At 46.2% G+C, this 22,000-nt stretch overlaps 1 protein-coding gene across 1 annotated transcript in view; it reads right to left on the bottom strand.

Annotated features, from left to right (window-relative positions):
* The window catches only part of pkd1b (polycystic kidney disease 1b), a 185,209-nt gene that overhangs the window by 100,417 nt on the left and 62,792 nt on the right, over positions 1–22,000 (bottom strand). Inside the window, 2 exon segments of the mRNA XM_063030962.1 lie at positions 3,289–3,448; positions 13,313–13,532. Of these exon segments, the coding sequence (XP_062887032.1) occupies positions 3,289–3,448; positions 13,313–13,532 (380 nt within the window).

The raw sequence follows: 22,000 nt of genomic DNA, 5'->3' as shown, positions 1-22,000 counted from the left end.
TAATGCCCTTGTCATTTGCCCTACTCCAATTTAAAACTCTACCAGAAGAATGAGATAGGGCAGGTGACGGAGGTATGTGTTGGGGAGCACTTCAGGTCCAGTGATCACAATACCATTACTTTCAATATAATTATGGAGAAGGATAGGACTGGACCTGGGGTTGAGATTTTTGATGGGAGAAAGGCTAACTTTGAGGAGATGCAAAAGGATTTAGAAGGAGTGGATTGGGACAATTTGTTTTATGGGAAGGATGTAATAGAAAAATAGAGGTCATTTAAAGGTGAAATTTTGAGGGTACAGGATCTTTATGTTCTTGTTAGGTTGAAAGAAAAGGTTAAAAGTTTGAGAGAGCCATGGTTTTCAAGGGATATTGAAAACTTGGTTCGGAAAAAGAGAGGGATCTACAATAAATACAGGCAGCTTGGAGTAAATGAGGTGCTCGAGGAATATAAAGAATGTAAGAAGGATCTTAAGAAAGAAATTAGAAAAGCTAATAGAAGATATGAGGCTGCTTTGGCAAGTAAGGTGAAAATAAATCCAAAGGGTTTCTACAGTTATATTAATAGCAAAAGGATAGTGAGGGATAAAATTGGTCCCTTACAGAATCAGAGTGGATGGCTATGTGCAGAGCCAAAAGAGATGGGGGGAGATTTTGAACAATTTCTTTTCTTTGGTATTCACTAAGGAGAAGGATATTGAATTCTGTAAGGTAAGGGAAACAAAAAGAGTAGTTATGGAAAGTATGATGATTAAAGAAGAGGAAGTAGTGGCACTTTTAAGGAATATAAAAGTGGATAAGTCTCCGGGTCCTGATGGGATATTCCCTAGGACCTTGAAGGAAGTTAGTGTGGAAATAGCAGAGGCTCTGACAGAAATATTTCAAATGTCATTAGAAACGGGGATGGTGCCGGAGGATTGGTGTATTGCTCATGTGCATCCATTGTTTAATAAGGATTCTAAGAGTAAACCTAGCAATTATCGGCCTGTGAGTTTGATGTCAGTGGTGGGTAAATTGATGGAAAGTATTCTTTGAGATGGCATATATAATTATCTGGATAGACAGGGCCTGATTAGAAACAGTTAACATGGATTTGTGTGTGGAAGGTCATGTCTGACAAATCTTATTGAATTTTTTGATGAGGTTACTAGGAAAGTTGACAAGGGTAAAGTGGTGGATGTTGTCTATATGGACTTCAGTAAGGCCTTTGACAAGGTTCCACAAGGAAGGTTAGTTAGGTATCGTTAGGTATTAATCGTTAGGTATTAATATCGAATTAGTGAAATTGATTCAGCAGTGGCTAGATGGGAGACGCCAGAGAGTAGTGGTGGATAACCGTTTGTCAGGTTGGAGGACGGTGTCTAGTGGTGTGCCTCAGGGATCTGTACTGGGTCCAATGTTGTTTGTTATATACATTAATGATCTGGATGATGGGGTGGTAAATTGGATTAGTAAGTATGCAGATGTTACTAAGATAGGTGGAGTTGTGGATAATTAAGTAGGTTTTCAAAGCTTGCAGAGAGATTTAGACCACTTAGCTGAGTGGGCTGAAAGGTGGCAGATGGGAGTTTAATGCTGATAAATGTGAGGTGCTACATTTTGGTAGGACTATTCAAAATAGGACATACATGGTAAATGGTAGTGCATTGAAGAATGTAGTGGAACAGAGGGATCTAGGAATAATGGTGCATAGTTCCCTGAAGGTGGATTCTCATGTTGATAGGGTGGTGAAGAAAGCTTTTGGTATGCTGGCCTTTATCAATCAGAGCATTGAGTATAGGAGTTGGGATGGAGTGTTGAAATTGTACAAGGCATTGGTAAGGCCAAATTTGGAGTATTGTGTACAGTTCTGGTCACCGAATCATAGGAAAGATGTCAATAAAATTGAGAGAGTACAGAGGAGATTTACTAGAATGTTGCCTGGGTTTTATCTCCTGAGTTACAGAGAAAGGTTGAACAAGTTGGGTCTTTATTTTTTGGAGCATAGAAGGTTGAGGGGGGACTTGATAGACGTATTTAAAATTATGAAGGGGATAGACAGAGTTGACGTGGATAGGCTTTTTCCATTGAGAATGGGGGAGATTCAAACAAGAGGACATGAGTTGATAGTTAAAGGGCAAAAGTTTAGTGGTAACATGAGGGAGAACTTCTTTACTCAGAGAGAGGTTGCTGTGTGGAACGAGCTTCCAGCAGAAGTGGTTGAGGCAGGTTCGATGTTGTCATTTAAAGTTAAATTGGATAGATATATGGACAGGAAAGGAATGGAGGGTTATGGGCTCAGTGCAGGTCGGTAGGACTAGGTGAGAGTAAGAGTTCGGTATGGACTAGAAGAGCAGAGATGGCCTGTTTCCGTGCTGTAATTGTTATGTGGTTATAAGAACCATACCTGTCCTTATCTATATCTGTCCTAAAGGTTAAGGAGTTGTGGTCATGATTCCCTAACTTTGCCTCACTGTTCACCCACTGAAAGGTCAGTCACCTTGCCAGGCTCATTACCCAACACCAAGTTCAGTACAGCACCGTCTCTCGTTAGATCGTCCGTACATTGATTTAAGAAACCTTAAATACTGCCCTATCTAAACCCTTTACATTAAGAAGGTCCCAGTTTATATTAGGGAAGTTTAAATCCCCCATGACGACAACCCTATTATGTTGACATATTTCCTTAATCTGTTCCTCAATATCCAGGGGCTGTAGTACAATTCCATCAGTGTGACTGCACCCTTCCTATTCCTGAGTTCCACCCGAATGGACTCGGAGTCTGACCCCTCCATTATGTCTCCTGAGTGCAGCTGTAATACTGTCCCTGAGTAGCAGCGCAATTTCCTTCTCCCTCCCAACTTTTTACCTCCTCCTCTAAGACTTTGAAAGCCTGATACATTCATCACCCATTCCTACCCATCTCTCAACCAAGTTTCAGTAATGGCCACGCGGTAGTTCCACGTACTGATCCATGCTCTGAATTCATCACCCTTACCCATATTACTCAGCATTCACTCTACCTCTGTACTGTACCATATAACACATACACTGCTACTGTATTTCACCATACATGTGATATGCTACCCCTCTGGTCTGTCCTATATTACTTGTTTCTGTTCTCTCAATCCTACTCTACTCTACTCTACACTCATCGTGCCATACTCTGCCTTTCTCATTGCTTTATGTGGAATTATATTTTTGTGCTAAAGGCTTAGGCTGTATTTTAAAGAGACAATAACACGATGAAGAACCGGATTACTCGAGGACCAATTCAATGCAAGATAGTGCAAGCTGCTGAGTACTCTCACCTGGTTTAGAGCACTGATGAGAGCGACGGAGAATGGGATCACTTTATCAGGATTACCCTGCTGTACCAGGCCCCATAATCCTGACTGGCTCTTATGTTTCAACCAGTCAGTGACAGAGTGTGAGTCTAATGGGAGATCCGGGATTACAACCATCAAGGTCCTGTGAGGAAGGCAAGGACAGAATGAGACTGTCAGATAAATCAGATATTAAAATGCCACTGACATTAGACTGGTTAATTGGACAGTGGGACTCTGCCACTGATTTTTGTGGGTCAAACCTCAGCTACCGGTCTGGCAAATACATCGTTGTTCCTTAAAGAGGGAATCACTACTCCCTCCTCAATCAATCCCAATGTGACTTCAGAGCCTGCAGTCTGTACAATTTGTTTCTAGCAGAGATGAACAGGCTGAGACCTAGTCTCAGGCTGATCAGCCACAAATTCCAGTCCTAATTGCCATTCAGTAACAGGTGGGAATAGTTGCCATCTGCGTTCCAGTGCAACCCTGTTTCTGGTGCCATTTTGCCTGACTAGAGGGAGCCTACTCCTTGTTCAACAGAAAGCAGGCAAGGACACAGTACACTTGGGACAGAGTTGGTCAGGTAGGTGAGGTGTGGGAAGAAACCCACAACATATGCAGCTTCCGCACAAAGGGTGTTTATCTACTGAGACCTCTGCATCATTCAGCAAGTGCCAATATCAGTAAACTGCCCATAAAAAAGTAATAGTGACCCTTTATGATCAGCCAGCCCAACAATCCAAAGCTCAATTTTGCCCTGCCTATTATGAAACTCCCATGGGCAAGTATAATCCACCTCCACCACAAAACCAATCAAAACCAATCCGATGGTCACTGCGTAGTGTGCTTGTCCCTGTAATCCCACTGACACTGTAGTCTGCCTGTCCATGTAATCCCACGGTCACTGTGTAGTCCACGTATCCTCGTGATCCCATGGTGACTGTGTAGTCTCCTCTCCCTGTTATCACACACAGTCCCTCTGTAGTCTACCTGTCCCTGTAATCCCAAGGTCACTGTGTAGTCTGCCTTCCACCATAATCCCATGTACATTGTGTCATCTGTCTACCCCTGTAATCCCACCATCAGTATGTAGTCTGCCAGTCCCTGTAATCCCATAGTCACTGTTTAATCTGCCTGTCCCTGAAATCCCTTTGTCACTCTGTAGTCTGTCTGGTCTTGTAATCCCATGGTCACTATGCAGTCTGCCTGTTCCTTTAATCCCATGGTCACTGTGTAGTACACCTGTCTTCGTAATCCCATGGTCACTTTGTAGTCTGCCTCTCTCTGCAATCCCATGGTCACAGTGTAGTCTGCCTGTCCCTGTAATCCTATGGTCACTGTCAGGTCTGCCTGTCCTTGTAATCCAATAGACACTGTGTAGTCTGCCTGTCCTTGTAATTGCATGATCACTGTTTAATCAGCCTGTCCCTGTAATCCCTCGATCACCCTGTCCTTGTAATCCTACTGTCTCTACGTAGTCTACTTGTTCCTTTAATCTCATGGTCACTGTTTAGCCTGCCTGTCCCTATAATCACATGCTCATTGTGTAGTCACCTGTCCCTGTAATTCCATGGTCACTGTGTATTTTGCCTTTCCCTGTAACCCCACGGTCACTGTGTAGTCTGGCTGTTCCTGTAATCCCACATTCACCATGTAGAATGCCTTTCTCTGTAATCTCATGATCACAGTGTAGTCTGCCTCTCCCTGTAATACCACCATCACAAAGTAGTCCACCTGTCCTCGTAATCCAGTGGTTACTGTATAGTTTGCCTATCCCTGTAATCCCACGGTCACTGTGTAGACTGCCTGTTCCTGTAATCGAATGGTCACTCTGTATTCTGCCTGTCCCGATAATCCAACGGTCAACTGTGTAGCTTGTTGTCCCTGTAATCCAAATGTCACTGTAGAGTCTGTCTGTCCCTGTAAACCCACAGCCACTGTGTAATCTGTCTGTCGTTGTTATCCCCTAGTCACAGTGCAGTCTGCCTCCCCTTGTAATCCCACGGTGACTGTGTAGTCTGTCTGTCCTTGTAATCGCACAGTCACTGTGTAGTCTGTTTCTCCCAGTAATCCCAGTCTCTGCGTAGGCTGCCTGTCCCTGTAATCCTATAGTCACCATGTAGTCTGTCTGTCCCTGTAATCCCTCATTCACTGTTTAGTCTGCCTGTCCTTGTAATCCAATGGTCACTCAGTAGTCCGTCTGTTCTTGTAATCCCACCGTCACTATGCAGTCTGCTTGTTCCTTTAATCCCACGGTATCAGTATAGTACACCTGTCCTCGTAATCCCATGGTCACTGTGTAGGTTTTCTCTCCATGCAATCTCATGGTCACTGTCAGGTCTGCCTGTCCCTACCATTCCACGGTCACTCCATAGTCTGCCTGTCCCTATAATCCCATGGTCACTGTGTAGTCAGCCTGTCCCTGTAATCCCACGTTCACTGTGTAGTCAGCCTGTCCCTGTAATCCCACGTTCTACACCAATGGTCACTGGGTAGTCTGCCTGTTCCTGTAACCCCTCAGTCACTCTGTGGACTGTCTGTCCTTGTAATGTGATGGTCAATATACAGTCTGCTTATTACTTTAATCTCACGGTCACTGTGTAGTCTGCCTGTCCTTGTAAACCCACAGTCACTGTGTAGTCTGCCTATCCCCAAAATCTCATGGTCACTGTGTAGTCTGTCTGTTCCCGTAGTCCCACAATCACCATGTAGAATGTCTCTCCTTGTAAGACCACCGTCACTGTGTAGTCTGCCTGACCCTAAAATCCCGTGGCTATTCTGTAGTCTACCTGACCCCAAAATCCCGTGGTGATTGTGTAGTCTGCCTGTCCCTGTAATCCCGTGGTGATTGTGTAGTCTGCCTGTCCCTGTAATCCCGTGGTTATTCTGTAGTCTGCCTGTCCCTGTAATCCCGTGGTGACTGTGTAGTCTGCCTGTCCCTGTAGTCCCGTGGTGACTGTGTAGTCTGCCTGTCCCTGTAATCCCATGGTTATTCCGTAGTCTGCCTGTCCCGGTAATCCCGTGGTCACTGCCCAGTCTGCTTGACTGTGTAATCTCGTGGTCACTGCCCAGTCTGCCTATCTCCATAATCCCATGGTTACTAGTTAGTCAGCCTGTCCCTGTATTCCTACAGTCACTGTTCAGTCTGTTTTTCCCTGCAATCCCAAAATCACTGTACAGTCTCCTTTCACTATAATCGGAGCTAGAAGGCTCTGAGTGAACGGCTGATTTTCGGAGCCAAGGCAGTTTTTACCACTCGGGGTAAAAGAGAGGCAAGACTGCTCATGCGCATGATGTCAGCCAGTAGAGCACGAAAGGTTTAAAAAGTCCGCCTTATCCAGCTGGCAGCAGAGTAATAGGGCTTTGGCTCAACGGGCTTAGTCGGTAACGGGACGAGGTGAGGTAGGCTTACATGTGTTATTTGTGGAAAGGAGGAAGAGTGTGTGTGAGGCCAGTGTTCTGTGCTCGATGTCAGATGTGGGAGGTCCTGGAGTCCCCCAGACTCCTGGACAGCCATATCTGCACCAGGTGTGTCGAGCTGCAGCTCCTAAGGGACCGAGTTCGGGAACTGGAGATGCAGCTCGATGACCTTTGCCTGGTCAGGGAGAGCGTGGAGGTGACAGAAAAGAGTTATAGACAGGTGGTCGCACCGCGGCCACGGCAGACAGACAAGTGGGTCACGGTTAGGAGGGGGAAGAGGAAGAGTCAGGTAATAGACAGTACCCCTTTAACTGTACCCCTTGACAATAAGTACTCCTGTTTGAGTACTGTTGGGGGGGGGGACAGCCTACCTAGGGGAAGTGTCAGTGGCTGTGCCTCTGGCACAGAGTCTGGCCCTATGGCTCCGAAGGGTAGGGAAAGTAAGAGGAAGGCAGTAGTGATAAGGGACTCTATAGTTAGGGGGTCAGGCAGGTGAATCTGTGGACTCAGGAAAGAAACTCAGATGGTAGTTTGCCTCCCAGGTGCCAGGGTCCGGGATGTTTCAGATCGCGTCCTGCAGTGGGAGGGAGAACAGCCAGAGGTCGTGGTACATATTGGTACAAATGACATAGGTAGGAAAGCGGAAGAGGTCCTGGAAAAAAAGTGTACAGGGAGTTAGGAAGGAGATCGAGAAGCAGGACCATAAAGGGAGTAATCTCGGGATTACTGCCTGTGCCACACGACAGTGAGAATAGGAATAGAATGAGGTGCAGGATAAATGCGTGGCTGAGGGATTGAAGCAGGGGGCAGGGATTCAGATTTCTGCATCATTCAGACCTCTTTTGGGCAGGAGTGACCTGTGCAAAAAGGACAGGTTGCACTTGAATCCCAGGGGGACCAATATCCCGGCAGGGAGGTTTACTAAGGCTACTGCGGAGAGTTTAAACTAGAATTGTTGGGGGGTGGGAACTGAACTGAAGAGACTGGGGAAGAGGAGGTTGGCTCACAAATAGAATAAGCTTGTAGACAGTGCAAGAGGGAGGATAGGCAGGTGATAGAGAAGGGACGCGCTCAGACTGAACGTTGGAGATGCGTCTATTTTAATGCAAGAAGTGTTGTGAACGAAGTGGATGAGCTTAGAGCGTGGATCAGTACTTGGAGCTATGATGTGGTGGCCATTACAGAGACTTGGATGGCTCAGGGACAGGAATGGTTACTTCAAGTGCCAGGTTTTAGATGTTTCAGAAAGGACAGGGAGGGAGGCAAAAGAGGTGGGGGCGTGGCACTGTTGATCAGAGATATTGTCACGGCTGCAGAAAAGGTGGACACCATGGAGGGATTGCCTAAGGAGTCTCTGTGGGTGGAGGTTAGGAACAGGAAGGGGTCAATAACTTTACTGGGTGTTTTTTATAGGCCACCCAATAGTAACAGGGATATCAAGGAGCAGATAGGGAAACAGATCCTGGAAAGGTGTAATAATAACCGAGTTGTTGTGATGGGAGACTTTAATTTCCCAAATATTGAATGGCATCTTCCTAGAGCAAGGGGTTTAGCTGGGGTGGAGTTTGTTGGGTGTGTTCAGGAAGGTTTCTTGACACAATATGTAGATAAGCCTACAAGAGGAGAGGCTGTACTTGATTTGGTATTGGGAAATGAACCTGGTCAAGTGTCACATCTCTCAGTGGGGCAGCATTTTGGAGATAGTGATCATAATTCTATCTCCTTTACAATAGCATTGGTGAGAGATAGGAACAGACAAGTTAGAAAAGCGTTTAATTGGAGTAAGGGGAATTATGAGGCTATCAGGCAGGAAATAGGAAGCTTAAATTGGAAACAGATGTTCTCAGGGAAAAGTACAGAAGAAATGTGGCAAATTTTCAGGGGATATTTCTGTGGAATTCTGCATAGGTACATTCCAATGAGACAGGGAAGTTATGGTAGGTTACAGGAACCGTGGTGTACAAAGGCTGTAATAAATCTGGTCAAGAAGAGAAGAAAAGCTTACAAAAGGTTCAGAGAGCGAGGTAATGTTGTAGATCTAGAAGATTACAAGGCAAACAGGAAGGAGTTTAAGAAGGAAATTAGGAGAGACAGAAGGGGCCATTAGAAGGCCTTGGCAAGCAGGATTAAGGAAAACCCCAAGGCATTCTACAAGTGTGTGAAGAGCAAGTGGATAAGACGTGAAAGAATAGAACCTATCAAGTGTGACAGTGGGAAAGTGTGTATGGAACTGGAGGAAGTAGCTGACGTACTCAATGAATACTTTACTTCAGTATTCACTATGGAAAAGGATCTTGGTAATTGTATTGATGACTTGCAGTGGACTGAAAAGCTTGAGCATGTAGAAATTAAGGAAGAGGATATGCTGGAGCTATTGGAAGCATCAAGTTAGATAAGTCGCTGGGACTGGACGAGATGTACCCCAGGCTACCGTGGGAGGAGAAGGAGGAGATTGCTGAGCCTCTGGTGATGATCGTTGCATCATCAATGGGGACGGGAGAGGTTCCGGAGGATTGGAGGGTTGCGGATGTTGTTCCGTTATTCAAGAAAGGGAGCAGAAGTAGCCCAGGAAATTATAGACCAGTGAGTCTTACCTCAGTGGTTGGTAAGTTGATGGAGAAGATCCTGAGAGGCAGGATTTATGAACATTTGGAGAGGCATAATTAGGAATAGTCAGCATGTTTTTGTCAAGGGCAGGCCGTGCCTTACCAGCCTGATTGAAATTTTTGAGGATGTGACTAAACACATTGATGAAGGAAGAGCAGTAGATGTAGTGTATATGGATTTCAGCAAGGCATTTGATAAGGTACCCCATGCAAGGCTTATTGAGAAAGTAAGGAGGCATGGGATCCAAGGGGACATTGCTTTGTGGATCCAGAACTGGCTTGCCCACAGAAGGCAAAGAGTGGATGTAGACGGGTCATAATCTGCATGGAGTTCGGTCACCAGTGGTGTGCCTCAGGGATCTGTTCTGAGACACTTGCTCTTCGTGATTTTTATAAATGATCTGGATGAGGAAGTGGAGGGATGGGTTAGTAAGTTTGCCAAATGACACAAAGGTTGGAGGTGTTGTGGATAGTGTGGAGGGCTGTCAGAGGTTACAGCGGGACATTGATAGGATGCAAAACTGGGCTGAGAAGTGGCAGATGGAGTTCAACCCAGATAAGTGTGAAGTGGTTCATTTTGGTAGGTCAAATATGATGACAGAATATAGTATTAATGTTAAGACTCTTGGCAGTGTGGAGGATCAGAGGGATCTTGGGATCCAAGTCCATAGGACACTCAAAGCTGCTGTGCGGGTTGACTCTATGGTTAAGAAAGCATGCAGTGCATTGGCCTTCATCAATCGTGGGATTGAGTTTAACAGCGAAAGGTAATGTTGCAGCTATATAGGACACTGGTCAGACCTCACTTGGAGTACTGTGCTGAGTTCTGGTCACCTCACTACAGGAACGATGTGGAAACCATAGAAAGGGTGCAGAGGAGATTTACAAGGATGTTGCCTGGATTGGGGAGCATGCCTTATGAGAATAAATTGAGTGAACTCTGTCTCTTCTCCTTGGAGCAACAGAGGATGAGAGGTGACCTGATAGAGGTATATAAGATGATGAGAGGCATTGATCATGTGGATAGTCAGAGGCTTTTTCCCAGGGCTGAAATGGCTGACATGTGAGGGCACAGTTTTAAGGTGCTTGGAAGTAGCTACAGAGGGGATGCCAGGGGTAAGTTTTTAATGCAAAGAGTGGTGAGTGCGTGGAATGGGCTGCCGGCAACAGTGGTGGAGGCGGATACAATAGGGTCTTTTAAGAGACTCCTGGATAGGTGCATGGAGCTTAGAAAAATAGAGGGCTATGGGTAACCCTGGGTAATTTCTAAGGTAGGGACATATTCTGCAGAGCTTTGTGGGCCGAAGGGCCTGTATTGTGCTGTAGATTTTCTATGTTTCTACATCATTTTTTAAGCCTGCCTCTGTAATCCCACAGTCATTATGTAGTCTGTTTGTCCCTTTAGTTGCACGGTCACAGTGCAGTCTGTCTGTCTCATAATCCCATGGCCACTGTCTGGACTGTCTGTCCCTGTAACCCCATGGTCATTGTGTAGACTGCCTTTCACCATAATTCCATGGTCACTCTGTCGTCTGTCTGTCCCTGTAATCTCACATTCACTGTTTAGTGTGTCTGTCCCTGTACTCCCATGCTCACTATCTAGTGTGCTTGTCCCTGTAATCCTACAGTCAATCTCTCGTCTGTACGTCCTTGCAATCACACTGTCACTGTGTTGTCTGCCTGTCCCTATAATCCCAATGTTCACTGTGTGGTCTGTCGCTATAATACCACGATCACTGAGGAGTCTGCCTGTCCTTAAAATCCAACAGTCACTCTGTAGTCTGACTGTCCTTGTAATCCAGTGGTCACTCTGTAGTCTGCCTGTTCCTGTAATCACACGGTCTCTTTGTAGTCTGCCTAGTATTCCTATGGTCGCTGTTTAATCTGCGTGTCTCTGTAATCCCTTGGTCACTCTTTAGTCTATCTGTCATCTAATCCCACAGTCACTATGTAGTTTGCCTGCCCCTATAATCCAATGCTCACACTGTAGTCCGTTTATCCATATAATCCAACAGTCACTGTGTAGTCTGCCTGTCCCTGTAACCCCTCGGTCACTTTGTAGACTGTCTGTCCTTGTAATCTCATGGTCAATATATAGTCTGCTTGTTACTTTAATTCCATGGTCACTGTGTAGTCTGCCTGTCTCCGTAATCAGATGGTCAGGTGTACTTTACCTGTCCCTGAAATTCCATGATCACTGTGTAGTCTGTCTGTCCCTGTAATTCCACAATCACCCTGTAGAATGCCTATCCCTGTAATCCCACATTCCCGTATAGTCTGCCTGCCCCTAAAATCCCATGGTCACTGTGTAGTCTGCCTGTCCATGTAATCCCACAGTCACTGTGTAGTCTGTCGGTCACTGCAATCCCACGATCACTGTGCAGAATGCCTTTCCCTGTAATATCTGTCAGTGTAGTCTGCCTGTCCCTGTAATCCCAAGGTTACTGTGTAGTCTGTTTTTCCTTGTAATCCCATCGTCACTGTGTAGTCTCACTGTAATCTCACTGTCACTGTGCTGTCTATCTGTCCTAGTAATCCCGTGGTCACTATGTCTCAGTAATCCCATGGTTACTGTGTAATCCACCTGTCCTCATGATCCTGTAGTTACTCTGTAGAATGTCTTTCCCTGTAATCCCACACTGAGCAGTCTGCCTGTCCCCGTAATCCCATAGTCACTCTGTAGTCTGCCTGTCCCTGTAATCCCATGGTCACTGTCTAGTCTGCTGGAGCCCATAATTGTGTGGTCACTGCCAAGTCTGCCTGTCCCTGAAATCCCACTGTCACAGTGTAGTCTGCCTGTTCTTGTAATCCCATGGTTATTGTGTAGTCTGCCTACCCCCTAATCCCAGCCACTGTGTAGTCTGTCCGTCTCCATAATACTACAATCACCATGTAGAATGTCTCACCTTGTAATCCCACTTTTACCGTGTGTTCTGCCTGTCCTCAAAATCTCAAGGTTATTGTCTGCCTGCCCCTGTAGTCTTGTGGTCACTGTCTATTCTGCCTATCCCTGTAATCCAATGGTCATAGTGTAGTCTGCCTGTGCTTGTAACCAATGGTCACTCTGTAGTCTGCCGGTCCCTGTAACCCCGTGGTCACTGAGTAGTTTCCCTGTCCTTAATTCCACGCTCACTGTTTAATCTGCATGTCCCTGTAACCACATGGTCACCCTGTCATCTGTCTGTCCTCATAATCCCACAGTCACTATGTAGTCTACCTTTCCCTGCAATCCCATGGTCACTGTGTGGTTGACCTGTCTTCGTAATCCCGTGGTCACTATGTAGTCTGCCTGTCTTCATAATGGCATGGTCACTGTGTAATATGCCTGTTCCTATAATCCCAGTCACCATACAGAATGCCTGTCCTTGTAATCTCACAATCACTGTGTAGTTTGCCTGGTCCTGTAATCCCACAGGCACTGTGTAGTCTGTCTTTCCTTGTAATCCCATGGTCACTGTGTAGTTTTCCTGTCCCTGAAATCCCATGGTCACTGTGTAGTCTGTCTGTCTCTCTAATCCCACAGTCACTGTGCAGTCTGCCTGTCCCCGAAATCCCATTGTCACTGCTTGATCATCTGCCCCAATAATATCCACGTACATTGAGCCGTGTGGTAAAAACAGAAGTGTAAATTAGCCTTTTCATGTTTTCTAATTCTTTAAACTTGTTGTTAGAGGCCTGAATGCAGATTATTTCATAAAGTATTTAAATTCATAAGCAAAGCCCAGAGTAAAGAATTTCGATGATAAACAAGAGCAAATCTACAAACGCTGGAAATCCAAGCAAGACATACAAAATGTTGGAGGAACTCAGCAGGCCAGGCAGCATCTATGGAAAAAAGTACAATCGATATTTCAGGCCAAACCCCTTCAATTATAAACTTCAATGACAAAGTAAGATTTGGCATTATATTTGCAAGGGCAATGCTGTTTTACTTTTACTGATCTGTTATCAGTGCGGTTGGCTGCCTCGTCCTCACTTACTTGTTGATGGCAGTGTTACGAGCACCCAGTACATCTTCCACCTCAATGATCACAGTGACTGCTGTGGCATTGCTCCACGAGCCCACAGGCAACAAGGCACTGAAGGAGGGTCTGATGCCCCAGTACAGCTGGAACCTTTCACAAAAAGAGTCTCTGGAACAGGTGACAGCCACCAGGGAGTAAACCAGTTGATCAACAATTCCATCCTCATCCCACCAGCCTTAGAATGAAGAGGAAAGCAGAATTAGTCTCCACAGGCACACTCAGACATGTTGCTAGCAAAGTTTTTGTTCCTGAGATATGAAATTATGGAGGAAAATGCAAACTAGGCCTTCTAAACTCAATTAGAAATCAGAGCAAAGAAATAAGAAAGAAGATGTGACCAAGATTTCTGGACTATTGACATGGAATGGTGTGCCTTCAGCATAATGAAAAGACCGGAGAGGGTATTCCAGAAGCAGGGAACTTGACAGGTAAAAAGCTACAGTTACAATCATGGAACAAAGGAAAGTTGGGCCGTACAATGTGTTCGGGAAATGCAGAGAATGTAAAGGGTACATCTCAAAGTTAGGGAAAGGGAGCACAGTAACACTGATGTGAGGAAACGTGTGGGGTTCATATTCAAATTGCATGAGGTACCAGAAATATAAAAGCTGACAAAGAAATACTGAGAATTGCTAAAACGTTTGATTATTCCCCCAAAACCCACACTAATTTTTATAGTTGCACCGTAGAAAGCGTTCTTCTAGGGTGCATCACAACCTGGTAGGGAAGTTGTCCTGTCCAAGACTGGAAGAAGCTGCAGAAGATCGTGAACACGGCGCAGCACATCACACAAACCAATCTTCTGTCCTTGGACTCACTTTACACCGCATGCTGTCGGAGCAGTGCTGCCGGGATAATCAAGGACACGACCCACCCAGCCAACACACTTTTCGTCCCTCTTCCCTCCGGGAGAAGGCTCAGGAGCTTGAAGACTCGTATGGCCAGATTTGGGAACAGCTTCTTTCCAACTGTGATAAGACTGCTGAACAGATCCTGACCCAGATCTGGGCCGTACCCTCCAAATATCCGGACCTGCCTCTCAGGTTTTTTGCACAACCTTACTTTCCATTTTTCTATTTTCTATTAATGATTTATAATTTTAATTTTCAATATGTACTAATTTTTACTATTTTCAATATTTTAATATTTACTATCGATTTGTAATCCAGGGAGCAGGAAGCGCAGAATCAAATATCGCTGTGATGATTGTACGTTCTAGTATCAATTGTTTGGCGACAATAAAGTATAAAGTATTCCTCTCTCTAAGTGCACTTCATACATCATACTGTGGCGAGCATTTGGTCCATAATGACAGAAAAATAAGTTCTGTAACTCAACAACCGTTTTTTTTTATTTCAAAATATACTTTATTCAAAAATAAAATTATATACAATAAAGCATTTAATAACTTCCCATCCTTTACATACGTTTCCATTATAGTCAGTACATACCCATACTTATGGCCACCCACGTGGCACTCCAGTTGTTTACCTTACCACATCATTGTTGAGGGGTCTACTCCCCGCCACCCGACCCCTCACACTCCCGCGGGTGGAGAAACCTATACTGTGGTCCTTCCCCACCGGGCCCTTGCGGTGGCTGCACCAAGTTTCAGTGCGTCCCTCAGCACGTACTCCTGCAGCCGAGAATGTGCCAGTCGGCAGCATTCTCCCACGGACATCTCCATGTGCTGGTAGATCATCAAGTTTCGGGCGGACCAAAGAGCATCTTTCACCGAGTTGATGATCTGCCAGCAGCACCGGATGTTGGTCTCCGTGTGCGTCCCCGGGAACAGCCCATAGATCAGAGAGTCCTCTGTTACGCAGCTGCTGGGGATGAAACGTGACACTAGCCCATCCATCCTCCTCCACACCCTCTCTGTGAACTGACAGTGTGCAAAGAGGTGGGCCACAGACTCCTCCTCACTGCAGTCCTCCCATGGGCAGCGGGGTGTGGAGACAACGTCCCGGGTGTACAGGAGGAGTTTTTAATCAACACACATCAAAGTTGCTGATGAACGCAGCAGGCCAGGCGGCATCTCTAGGAAGAGGTACAGTCGACGTTTCGGGCCAAGACCACAAAACAGTCCGGGCACCATGACCCAGAGAGAGAACCCAACCAGTGTCACACTGACGGGGGAGGTGACCATCACACACCCCGGTTACAGTTTGGGTGACCAACAAATACACAAGCGAATAACTGCATAACCCAAGCTAAGATGTAACAATAAACAAACTGGAACTTCCCACCATAATCCACAAAAGCATTTTAACACAAGAAACAATAAACAGTACCAGTCATTAGAAATGCAGGGTCGGGCTGTCAGCCACACCCCCACCCAGAATGTCACAATACTTATGTTGTCATAAAGGAGGGGCACTGGGAGCGGACCCAAATACAAAAAACACAGACATTGAAGTACTAGGAACAGGACTAGGTGTGTCAAGCAAGTAAGCAGGGGAAGTGGGGAAGAAACGACGGTGGGCAAGACACAGGCCCAAGACGAGGTTAGGATACAGGGCCTGGGCTAGGACTAGACTAGGAAAGCGGGACCTGGACAAGGACTCCGAGCCAGAGACTGGACAGGGACCCAGAACCTGGGTCTTGACTCCGGCTTGGACCCCAGATCTAGGCGAGGACAAAACGTGGCTACAGGACGAGGAGTGGCAACAGGACTGGACATGAGACACCTGGTCAAGACGAGGAAACCCCAGCACCGGGCTGGGCAAGGCACATGGGCAGGATGAGAACACGAAGCCTTGACTTGATCGAGGGAGAACAGGAGCGCAGAGCCGGGACCCCTCCTTGGGAACAGGACGTAGGGCCGAAACTCATACACAGAACACTGAGAGACAGATCTCCACTCAAGGTAGCAGCAAACGGCCGGACCTACCAAGTGAAGGTGAGGACACAAAAAGACAGTTCCAAACAACAAAAGACAGTTCCTTATCGAGACACAGCAAGGCCCCGGTCCTGCCCTGGCGGTTGAACCTGACAGCGTCACAGGCGAAGGTAGCAGGTGAGGCTTCAGAAAGAAGGGGAAGGGGAGGGAACAGTCCAACAACTGAAGCTGAACCCAGGAGCTGTTTATGTAGCCAGCCCAAAATGAGAATCATGTGCCACAATTAAGGCGCACAATAAGACAAGGGAAAACTGGAAAACCTGGAATAAAGATCGATGGACTGGGTCGTGAACCGGAATGCGGACTTCACGGACTGGATCATGACATTTGTTACATATAAATAAATATTGCATTGCTTATCCTTTTCTGAAAGGGAGTGAATAATATATTCACATTATTTATGTTTAACATCCTGACAATATTTCCATGTTTCTATCTTCTGAAAAGAATTTGTCTAATTGATACTATTTCCTGACTTGATGTGGATGTCAATTGTTGACACAGTTTAATAGGGTTTCTCCCTCCACAGTCTCCAGCGGATTCACTTATGACTAAGTTATTAGCATACAACTCTCCTGCATTCTCTTGAATATCTCTTGAAGGGATTATTTTTGTGCACACTTCTCTCCTATTTTAAGGAAAATATTTCTTTTTACCTGAAAGCTGTTAGATGGTGTTAACATGCAAGCTCTACAATATAGCCTCCCTTTTAGTTTGAATAATAATTTCATTTCTGCTTCAACTGCTCTTTTTTTTACTCTCCCCTCAAGATTTGACTTAACTAAGCTCAGCTGTGTTATGAATCTTCTGTGCATTGAGTTCACCTCGAGTATATGCAATTGTGGAATGTGGGTATCCTGAAGTTCAGCAAAAATCTCACTGATCAATGTATCCTCAGTAAAGTTGAGCACCATTGTAATATTTGTTCCTTCAGTGTTTCTTCGTCAATTCCCACTGACCCCTCAGCTGCACCACTTGAATAATCTGCCGTTTAATAATGTATGTGTTTAATTATATTTTGTTTCATAATGTCATGGTCCGGTCTACAAAGTCCACATTCCGGTTAACTGTCTGGCCTGTCGATCCGTATTCCGGGTTTTCCTGTTTTCCCCGGTTCCAATGGGCTCTGTAATTGAGACACCTGATTCTCGTTTCGGGCTGGCACATAAATACCTCTGCAAACCAGGGATAGGTGGCTGGACTGTTTCCTTTCTCTCTCACGCCCTCTCTCCTCCCTTCTGAATCCCTGGTAGTTACTTCAGCAGTTTATCTCAACAGTTACTTTGGTACTAACCTTCGTCTGTTACCTTCGCCTGCTACCTTGCCTGCGTCCTCGCCTGTATTGCTGTCAAGTTCAACTGCCGGAGCGAGACCTGAGCCTTGCCACGCCAAGATAAGGAACTATCTATCGCTGAGTTTGGAACTGTCTCGTTGTGTCCCCGTGTTTAGTGTCCGTGTCAAGAAGAGCCCCGGCACTATGTCCTGTTCCCAAGGAGGGGTTCTAACTCTGTGTAGAGCTCCGGCCCTACGTCCTGTTTCCAAGGAGGAGTCCAGGCTCTGTGTTCCTGTGCTCAAGTCCAAGGCTCTGTGTTCCTGTGCTCCAAGACCTAGTCCAGGCACCGTGTTCCAGCCCTGTCCAAGTCTGAGTTTCGTGTCCTCATCCAGTTCTGGTTCCTCGCCCAGCTCGGTGCTGGAGATTCCTCCTCCTGTGCTGGAGTACCTCATTCTATCCTTGCCAAGATCCCTGTCCCGAGTCCTAGCCTAGACCTGCGTTCCTGTTCCGAGTCAAGACCCAGGCTCTGGGTCCTTGTCCAGACTCCGGTTCCGGAGTTCCGAGTCCCAACCAAGACCCAGGTTCCGGATCCTTGTCCAGGCTCCGGTTCCGGATTTCCGAGTTCCGAGTCTAGGCTCCTTGTTCTTAGTTCCTCGTCCAGGTCCAGTAGTGCTAGTCCAGGCTCCTACTTCCAAGTCCCTCGTCCAGGTCCCACGTTCTTAGTCCAAGTCCTAGCCCAGGCCCCAAGTCCTAGTCTCGTCCAGGGCCTGTGTCCGTGTCCAGCTGCACTTCTTCCCGCTATGCTTTGCTCTCTCCCGGATTTCCCTCTGATCAATCCTTGCTTCCCGACTTCCCTAGCATTCTTACTGTCATAGTCTGGTTCAGTGTCTGTGTCTTGTATTTGGGTCTGCTTCCAGTGCCCCCCCCCCCACCCCTTATGACACACAGGGCACTCAGACAGAAATGAATGAAAGGATGTACAGCTGTTAGAAAGGAACACTTTAAAACCATTGTGATTTTGGACATGGGATCAGATATGAAATTCGATGTGTTTAGTAACTTTAACTTAATTTGCTTGTTAATTAAATCACAGACTTGTCATTCTGTGTGCAGTCTAAATGTCAGATTTGCAGTACCCAACAGATCTTTCAGAGAGATGATATACACATTGAATTTATAACTCACATTCTAGAGTTGGAGATCTCCACTCTATCTGAATGGATCAATGGGATTGTTTAAAGTTCACTAAACAACATTTGATGATATGGTTTTTGCTAACACGCAACATGTTTCTGAACCCATTTCACTGATCTATCAGCACTTCCTTATCCCAGTGCACAAAACACACCCAAAATAGTTCCACCAGCTCCACTGTATCTGTGTAGCCTCACTCGTCCCTGGGAGAAATGTATCAATCCACAACCAAATAATCTACCCTGGAGCCTTCCAAGTAATGGTCAACCCTTCTCTCCAGTAGTGTTTTGGCTGGATGTTCTTTGCTGTGTCCATAATCAGGGTTGTGCACAGAATGTCGCCAAAGCAATTAACACTCCCAGTAAGTCATCTTTTCTCAACTACCAGTGTGTATTTTCTGTTATGCTGGGCTTGTTCTTTAGTTTTTCAACCCTTGTTGCCAATTTATAACATGTACAAATTTTTAGTCCACACAATGATAAGAGACAGGGCCAAGTGCTACATATTCCATTCATTCCAAATATATTACACATGTCCTTAACTTAGATGAACCACATAAAGTACAGGATAGCATTCTGATACACTGGTAACTACCCAGATGTATTCCTGACCACAGTCGCTGTCTGTGTGTAGTCTATACAGGAATGCACTGTGAGACACTTATAACTATCCAGATGTATTCCTGACCACAGTCGCTGTCTGTGTGTAGTCTATACAGGGAGCATTGTGATACACTGGTAACTACCCAGGTTCATTCCTGACCACAGTCGCTGTCTGTGTGTAGTCTATACAGGGAACATTGTGATACACTGGTAACTACCCAGGTTCATTCCTGACGACAGTCGCTGTCTGTGTGTAGTCTATACAGGGAGCATTGTGATACACTGGTAACTACCCAAGTTCATTCCTGACCACAGTCACTGTCTGTGTGTAGTCTATACAGGAATGTACTGTGATACACTGGTAACTACCCAGGTTCATTCCTGACGACAGTCGCTGTCTGTGTGTAGTCTATACAGGGAGCATTGTGAGACAGTGGTAACTACCCAGGTTCATTCCTGACCACAGTCGCTGTCTGTGTGTAGTCTATACAGGGAGCATTGTGATACACTGGTAACTACCCAGGTGCATTCCTGACCACAGTCGCTGTCTGTGTGTAGTCTCTACAAGGAGCATTGTGATACACTGGTAACTACCCAGGTTCATTCCTGACGACAGTCACTGTCTGTGTGTAGTCTATACAGGGAGCATTGTGATACACTGGTAACTACCCAGGTTCATTCCTGACCACAGTCGCTGTCTGTGTGTAGTCTATACAGGGAACATTGTGATACACTGGTAACTACCCAGGTTCATTCCTGACGACAGTCGCTGTCTGTGTGTAGTCTATACAGGGAGCATTGTGATACACTGGTAACTACCCAAGTTCATTCCTGACCACAGGCGCTGTCTGTGTGTAGTCTATACAGGAATGCACTGTGATACACTGGTAACTACCCAGGTGCATTCCTGACCACAGTCGCTGTCTGTGTGTAGTCTATACAGGGAGCATTGTGAGACACTGGTAACTACCCAGGTTCATTCCTGACCACAGTCGCTGTCTGTGTGTAGTCTATACAGGGAGCATTGTGATACACTGGTAACTACCCAGGTTCATTCCTGACCACAGTCGCTGTCTGTGTGTAGTCTATACAGGGAGCATTGTGAGACACTGGTAACTACCCAGGTTCATTCCTGACCACAGACGCTGTCTGTGTGTAGTCTATACAGGGAGCATTGTGAGACACTGGTAACTACCCAGGTGCATTCCTGACCACAGTCGCTGTCTGTGTGTAGTCTATACAGGGAGCATTGTGAGACACTGGTAACTACCCAGGTTCATTCCTGACCACAGTCGCTGTCTGTGTGTAGTCTATACAGGGAGCATTGTGAGACACTGGTAACTACCCAGGTGCATTCCTGACCACAGTCGCTGTCTGTGTGTAGTCTATACAGGGAGCATTGTGAGACACTGGTAACTACCCAGGTGCATTCCTGACCACAGTCGCTGTCTGTGTGTAGTCTATACAGGGAGCATTGTGAGACACTGGTAACTACCCAGGTGCATTCCTGACCACAGTCGCTGTCTGTGTGTAGTCTATACAGGGAGCATTGTGAGACACTGGTAACTACCCAGGTGCATTCCTGACCACAGTCGCTGTCTGTGTGTAGTCTATACAGGGAGCTGTTACGAGAATACACATAGAATTAAGATGTTTGCTGGCCTGGGCTAGCATCAGTGGCATCAGCAGTTGGTCTGCCACCTGCCCTCAGGGGAAGGAGAGATAAGGAACAATGGAGCAGCGTCTGGAGATGTGTAATGAAGGGATGTGGGAGGAAGAGCTGTCTGGAGCGGCTCCCCCCTTTGAACCCTGAACTGTTTGAAGTGATGGACAGGCGATACCCCAGCAGGGGGATAAAAAGGGACAGGTTCGCTAAGACAGACACACACGCCACCCGAGGTAACGAGACCCTGGAAGCGGTGCGCCTCTCACGAGTGGTGAGAAGAACCGGACAACGCACAGGGTGGAAAGGTACGATCAGCGGGAACCCGGTGTGTGTCCGCCCTTGCCTGGGTGCCGGGTTCACTGCAGAGGATCGACCGCATCTGGAGGAGGGGTCACAGTCGGTGACCTCAGGTGACATCACCAAGGACCCGCCCAAAAAGCTGTTTGTGAGCCATCTCGCTGGTCTGTGAGCCATCCTGCTGGTCTGTGAGTGAAGCCGTTCTGAATGATGAGTTGTTCCTATTCTATCTCTCTCTTCCCCCACATTGTCCACCGCCATGGCAACGATTACTGCGAACTGAACTACTAAACTGGACTGAACTTTGAGTCATTTTGAAATTGGTCATTTACCCCTAGACAACGATAGAGCTTGATTGATGCTGTTATCTTAATTCTGTGCACATGTGTGGTTATCATTGTTGAATTGTTGCATTTATTATCCTTTCGATTACTGTGTTGCTTGTTTCTTTAATAAAACTTTCTTAGTTCTAGTACTCCAGACTCCAACTGAGTGATCCATTTCTGCTGGTTTGGCAACCCAGTTACGGGGTACGTAACATAAGTGGGGTTCTCGTCCGCGATTTTGAACGCTAAATTTGGGACGGAGTAAATTGATTGGGTTAAAATTCCCGAAAGAAAGAAAAGACAAACAGCAGAAATGGAGGTTGAGGAATTTATAAAGGCGCCGACCTTGGAGGCATTAGAGGATGCCAGGAAATCGGAATTGA

This window comes from Mobula hypostoma, chromosome 22 (assembly GCF_963921235.1).
Source record: "Mobula hypostoma chromosome 22, sMobHyp1.1, whole genome shotgun sequence".
NCBI classification, from domain to species: domain Eukaryota; kingdom Metazoa; phylum Chordata; class Chondrichthyes; order Myliobatiformes; family Myliobatidae; genus Mobula; species Mobula hypostoma.
Note: the sequence above shows the minus strand (reverse complement) of the source record. Positions and strands in the feature narration are given on the sequence as shown.